Below are 6,074 nucleotides of genomic sequence, written 5' to 3' on the forward strand. Positions count from 1 at the left end.
GCGTGTTTCCACCCTGCTTAGGAAGGCATTGTCAGCACAGCATAGGCTTTGGAGTGACAGTACCCGAATTGGGTCAGGATGGGAGCTTTGACACCCCCCCCTCCCCCCCACAAAATTGTCCAAAAGCAGCTTCTTCCTCATCCACAAATCCCGCATCCCTGATGGGGAGGGCAGTCCGGTTAACCACGCGTCCCCCTGCCAGGTACGGCAAGGATCGATGCGGTCAACAGCATCCTCTGGAGAGAGGGACGGAGCCAGAAGAGAACGAATTGGCGTTCAGGTGCCTGCACCCCAGCAGGTTCCACCTTCCCAGCTCAGCCCCAAGCTGCAACGGTTCCCCAAACCCTAAAGGAGGGACACCCCCGCCCCAAGCACCACGAGAGCACCGGGGCTTTGGAGTTGCATTGCTAAACCCCTCCTCAAGCCCTGAGACACTGGAGGCGCGTGACTCCGCCAGCAAACCCCACCGTTATGCTATTTCTAGAAGACAGACGAGCCCTGGCCTTTTGTCGGTAGTTTTACTGGGTTAAAAAAAAATAGCTGCGGCAGGAAACCAGCCGTCCCTTCATAATGCAGCGTTTGAGGAGGCGGCTCTGCTCCCCCTCAGACACCCTCTCTGGAATCAGCTTGGGTGCGTCTAGGGAAAATTACCTTTAAAATGGTTCTGGCTTATTGTTGTTTGCATTTTTCTTTCAACACTCGGGAAATTTCTTGCGTTGTCCGTTGACTGGGATGAGCTGTAGCTGTTTTCTGCTGTTTAAAGATTTTTTTATTTTCATTTTCTCCCTGATTTTCCGAAGGTTGTTCACGGCTAGAAAAGATGCAGACCACTGGAAAGCCTTGTAGGACCTCACCCCGTGTTGTCCCCAGCATCCAGCCTAAGCCCTGCCCAACAAGTCATGTTGGGTTACCAGACAAGAGAAACATCACAGACAGGGAAATACAAATATATACTTGAAAAGGAAACCGAAAGTGAACGACACGCAAAAGAAACACGCAGGAGAGGAGAGAAAGGGAAGAAACGGGTTTATTCCTGTTGAATTTCTGGCAGGTGCACTCCTTTGGCTTCAGAGTTTCTCCTTGGTGGACATCATCTCCCTGCCTGCCCCACAGAGCCGGCTTGACCCACCAGGGAATGATAGATCCCAATAAGGTGAATCCAACACCCCGGGGATGGAGGGCAGGGAATAAACCCCATGATTGTGCAGAAAACGGGGAGGACACATGGGGCTGGGAGGGTCTGGCCCAGGGGAAGATGCGAACACGACCATGTAGACCCCTTTCCACCCACGCAGGCTCAGAGGAGGCTGGGCTGAAGAGCTGTCTCCCACTGCTCGTTGGGCAGACAGGGGTTCTACAAGCCTCAGCTCCGCTCTAGCCAAGTCTCTGAGCTCCTCCCAGTGGACATCTAAAGTGGCTTTAATCAAGCAAAGGTGGTGGAGCTCCAAGGTTGGTTTTTAGCAGGCAAAAGTATCTAATAACTCTGGAGATCCCCTGGGTTTCCTTCACAAGCCCAGGGCTTTGGAAACAGCACCTCCGCGTCAGCAGCTGGATTGCGTCTCGGTCTGTTGTCCGAGATACACACCCAAAAAAAGGAGAAATTAGGAAACACTGTCCTTCCCAGTGACACTGAAAGGATATTGCATGTTTGTACTGCAAAGCAGGATTGTTACCGGAACCTTGGGGCTGAGGCTGTGGAGAAATTTGGGGGGAGCTGTTTTTCACCCAAGGATGCTGGAAACTTGCTGGGAGATGGTGTGTCCCGCTGGGGACAGTTGTGACATACCCCGAGCCACCCAAAAACAGGCGGCCACAAACATGGTGGAAAACACCATGACGAAGCAGCTTCTTTTTGGGGTGGGGAATGAAGGCACCCCATGTGTGTGCACCCAACACGGCAATACCCACCATCTACCGCCACCCAGCTCATCCTTTCTGCTCTCTCCTCCCCGAGAAGACGCTGGGTCATGCCCCGGGGGATGCGTCACGGGCAGGAAACCAAGTTCAGCTTCCCCTTTCCCCAACGACTTGGTCCTGGGGAGCTCAGCATGGCGAGAAGGAGCTGGCTGGCTGAGGCTGTGGGTACCCTGTTCTGGCTGGCAGGTAGGTGGCCAGGAAGGCTGCTTGGGGGTCAATTTGGAGAGTCATGCTGGGGGCAGCACCATGGGATGACGTGGAGTGGATTTTAAGCGGTGCCCTTGGGAAAGCTGCAGAGAGAAATTAAGTTGAAGCGCTAGCTGAGAGACAAAATTGTGAGTTTCTGGAGCGATTTTTAAGCAGTCCAACAGTCCAAAAACACAGGGTGGGCTCTCTGGAGGGTCTGAAAGTCCATCTCTGCTGTGGTGCGTTGTAGATAACCCTTGGCCAGTGACTTATTTTGGCCAGAGAGATGTAAGGTGGCAGCTCCCACAGAGGGAATTACATCCTTGCATTGATCCATTAGCACAGGGTTGGTCACTCTTGGGGTCCAGGCATGGTGTGGTTGTCCCTGGATGAGCAGGAAGGGACAAGGCACCACCCAAAAGCCCTTTTTGCTCCTCACTGGTGATTTCTGACCTCTTTCGTGCTAAGGTCTGCAGCATCTCCCCATCTTCTGCAAGCTTTCCCAAGGTTGGATGTCCAACCTCAAAGAGATGTCCTCGTCAAGGTGTCCTCTTCTACACCAGCAGATTATCTCAGACCAACCCCTTCTGCTGTCCCACACAGGTGCTGGTGGGATGGAGCCAGAGACCTGCAGCTCTCCAGGTGAATGGAGTGGGTGGTTGGAAGAACCCTCCAGGTCAATATTGTAACATTGCCATCTGCTCTGGGGAGACCCCCCTGCAGTGCTGCCTCCCTCTGGGGCACCAACAGCAGAAGGACACGGAGCTGTTGGAGCGGGGCCAGAGGAGGCCCCGGAGATGCTGGGAGGGCTGGAGCCCCTCTGCTGTGGGGACAGGCTGAGAGAGCTGGGGGGGTTCAGCTTGGAGAAAGCTCTGGGGAGACCTTCCAGCCCCTTCCAGGCCCTAAAGGGGCTCCAGGAAAGCTGGGGAGGGACTCTGGAGCAGGGAGGGAAGCCATGGGACAAGGGGTAACAGTTTTAAACTGGAAGAGGGGAGATTTGGGTGAGATCTTGTGAAGAAATTGTTTGCTGTGAGGGTGGTGAGCCCCTGGCCCAGGTTGCCCAGAGAAGCTGTGGCTGCCCCATCCCTGGAGGGGTTCAAGGCTTTTAATTTGCTATTTCCACTGAAAAGCAGCTACAAGGTCAACACTGAGGTCAGAGAGATGAGAAACTCATTGCTCATCTCCACACCATCACACCATGACCGGGTCTCTCTGCTCTCGCAGGTGACTTCCCCCCTCCGGCACTCTTCCCAAACTTCTCCTCGGCTCAGGAAGGTGACTTGATTCTTGCCCGGTGCGTTGTTTTTTCCCATGTCCCCGTCACCCACATCTTCTTCTGCAAGAACGGGGTGGAGCTGGCAAAGCACCCGGTGGGAAAAGGCCAGTTCACCTCCACGCTCACCATCTGGCTTTCCGTGGAGAGCAGCGGCACCTACTCCTGCGGATACCAGCGCCGGAGCAGCCTTGGACAGATCCTGCTTTCAAGGTTGAGTGTCCCATGGGTCCTGACCACCAAAGGTGAGTGGAGAAGGGCATGGGGAGGTTGATCCTGTCCCCTATCAGGGACAGCCCTTGAGAAACCCCAGAAGTGGTTGCCCCTGTTTGCATAGACTCAAGGTCCTTGTAGTGCCAACCCAGTTGGGTCTTGACCAGCAAGACCAGTTCAGTGCAGAGATGCTCCTGGTTAACCCTAGGCCCCTGCAGTGCCAGCAGGGTTGGGTCTTGATCAGCAAGACCAGTTCAGATGGTCCCAGTTAACGCCACCAGAGTATCCTGGGTCCAGCCAACTCCAAGGACTGGGAGAAGAGTGCAAGGAGTAGCCACACACCATCCCAAACCTCAGTGCTTGGCCACGCTTTGGCAACCCCTGCAGGGTGGGGAGGAGGGGGTGACTCTTTCTCCACGTATTTGTTGTCCAGGTGAAAAGGACGACCAGGTGAAGAGGAACAGCACTGTTGCTACCAGCCCAGAGCTGCCAGCCGAAGGTAAGCGTCCCTGGTTTTCTGGATAAAGTTTGGCCAAACATCCTGGTTTCCAAGCTCCAAGATGCCACCAGTGACGCTACCAGCTTCGGGTTGGTCATACCCTGCTAATGGAAATTCCTCATTTTTCCTTTCCCGGGGGAATATAGACCTTCCCCGCAAAGCAGCTGAGATACGTGCTGCAGTCAACCTCACCTTCCCCTCACTCCTTGATGGGTGCTTGTGGCAAACGAGCTGAGGAAGGAATGATATTCCCAACCCTTTCCCAAGACCTGGAGGTCCCTGGATTGACCCCCTCCGAAGACCTGGAGGTCTGTGGGTTGAGTACGAGCTGCTGTGAGCTCTCCTTGCAGGGAAAAGAGAAAGCAAATACAGGGCTGCATGAGGAGCGTGGCCAGCAGAGGGCTCTGGAGATCCCTTCCAATCGACACGAAGGTGGCTCTGCAGGCTTCCTAGCATGACCAAAAATGAACCACATAGCCCGGGATGTGGTGGGGATGATCCGGGGCTTGGCTTTACCCCGCTTGGCCCTGTGGGACCCAGTGTTCCTCCTCACCACCATCTGGTTTCTTTCTCCCAGGTCTGGGAGTCTCCATCAGCTTGGCCATGGCGGTCCTTCTCCTCCTGGCTCTGGCTTTGAGCCTCCATCTCCTCCTGCAGATCGGTAAGAGAACCACCAGCCCTGTTGGGTGGTGCCCATTAAACGTCCCGCCGATTGGGGATTCACGGGTGCACGCACTAAAATTGAGCAAGATTAGGAGGGACGAAGCAGGCTTTGGGCCATCTGAGGGGGCTTTGGAAGCCCCCACCAGGGCATGGAGCTGGGTGCGCTCTGTGAAGGCTCCTCTCTGCAGGCATGGTCCAACAAGACCTATTGACCTATCACCATGTCTCGCTGGCAGGAAAGCGAGTCCAGCTGGCCAGGTTGAAGAGCTTCATGCTCCGGTAGAAGACCACAGCATTTCAAAACCACCATGAAGAAAGAGACATCCAGGAGCCCCCGCAGTTGGAGGACTTGTTGCCAGACCAGAGAAATGCTCTGGGGGGCGGTCCGTGGCAAGGACCACGGTGAATTATCAGTTCCCAGTGGCCGTGGCAGGGGGAAACTGGCCCAAGATGCAGTCCCTTGGCTCAAAGCCACCTGCACTGCATGTCCAACCACCAAGAGCACCTCTCCAGAGCCCTGGGGACCCAATTTCTTCATTTGCAGCATCAGAGACACAGAGACATCAGAGACAAAACACGCTGCCTGAGCCAGTTGCAGGAGAAGAGTTTGCTCCAGCTGTGAACATCATGGTGGCTCTTGGGCATAAATAAATTAAAAAGGTCCATTAATTACAAAGGTGGTTTGCGTCTGCTTATTGGCCCTTTGCGTCGGTTTCTGAAGGTCTCATAGGTGCTTAATCCTCCAAAAAATGGAGGTAGGAGCCTGAGTCCCACACAGGTCCTGGCTGTAGACCTCGCCTCGCATGGTTGGAGCCCATCAAGACATTGCCCAAAGGCATGTCCAGCACCAGGATCTGTTGCCAGCAGCACCCAAGCATGGGGGAGGATAAATCTGGAGGGTCTTCCCATCAGGAAAGTCCACCACAGGTCCCATTTGATCCACCAGACGTTTGAGAAGGATGAAGGGGTGAAGGGAAAAGGGAAAGGGAAAGGTGAAAGGAGTGTCACCCACTCCCTGTCTGGAGGGAGGGAGGCCGAGGGGATGTGAGGTGGTGGAGAGGGCTGATGGAGACATCTCTGCATGGCTTTGTCCCATCCCATCTCTCAAGGTCTTGCACCTGGGAAAACATAATCCAGGAGTGCAGCACAGGCTGGGATACACCCATCTCGGGAGAAGGTCTGTGGAAAAGGATCTGGGGGACCTGGTGGACAAGCTCAACATGAATGAAGAGTGTGCTGCTGCGGCAAAGCAAGCCAATGGGATGCTGGGTTGCATCAACAAGGGCATCACCAGAAGAGACAAAAAAGTCATTATTCCACTCA

At 54.6% G+C, this 6,074-nt stretch overlaps 1 protein-coding gene across 6 annotated transcripts; it reads left to right on the forward strand.

Moving 5' to 3' along the window:
- The first annotated feature begins 995 nt into the window (after positions 1 to 995).
- LOC128901555 (uncharacterized) lies at positions 996 to 5,427 on the forward strand. 6 transcript variants are annotated; one of them, XM_054183630.1, is made up of 8 exons: positions 996 to 1,153; positions 1,958 to 2,103; positions 2,572 to 2,745; positions 3,328 to 3,397; positions 3,530 to 3,621; positions 4,023 to 4,088; positions 4,666 to 4,749; positions 4,988 to 5,427. In XM_054183630.1, the coding sequence occupies exons 2-8, from the start codon at positions 1,968 to 1,970 to the stop codon at positions 5,032 to 5,034; spliced, it is 669 nt and encodes a 222-aa protein (XP_054039605.1). In that variant the 5' UTR covers positions 996 to 1,153; positions 1,958 to 1,967; the 3' UTR covers positions 5,035 to 5,427. The 6 variants fall into 6 exon arrangements, with proteins under 6 accessions (XP_054039605.1, XP_054039604.1, XP_054039606.1 ...); XM_054183629.1 differs by having other exon boundaries at positions 3,328 to 3,621; XM_054183631.1 differs by having other exon boundaries at positions 2,707 to 2,745; positions 3,328 to 3,621.
- The last annotated feature ends 647 nt before the right edge of the window (positions 5,428 to 6,074 follow it).

Source organism: Rissa tridactyla, chromosome 26 (assembly GCF_028500815.1).
Source record: "Rissa tridactyla isolate bRisTri1 chromosome 26, bRisTri1.patW.cur.20221130, whole genome shotgun sequence".
Taxonomy (NCBI): Eukaryota; Metazoa; Chordata; class Aves; order Charadriiformes; family Laridae; genus Rissa; species Rissa tridactyla.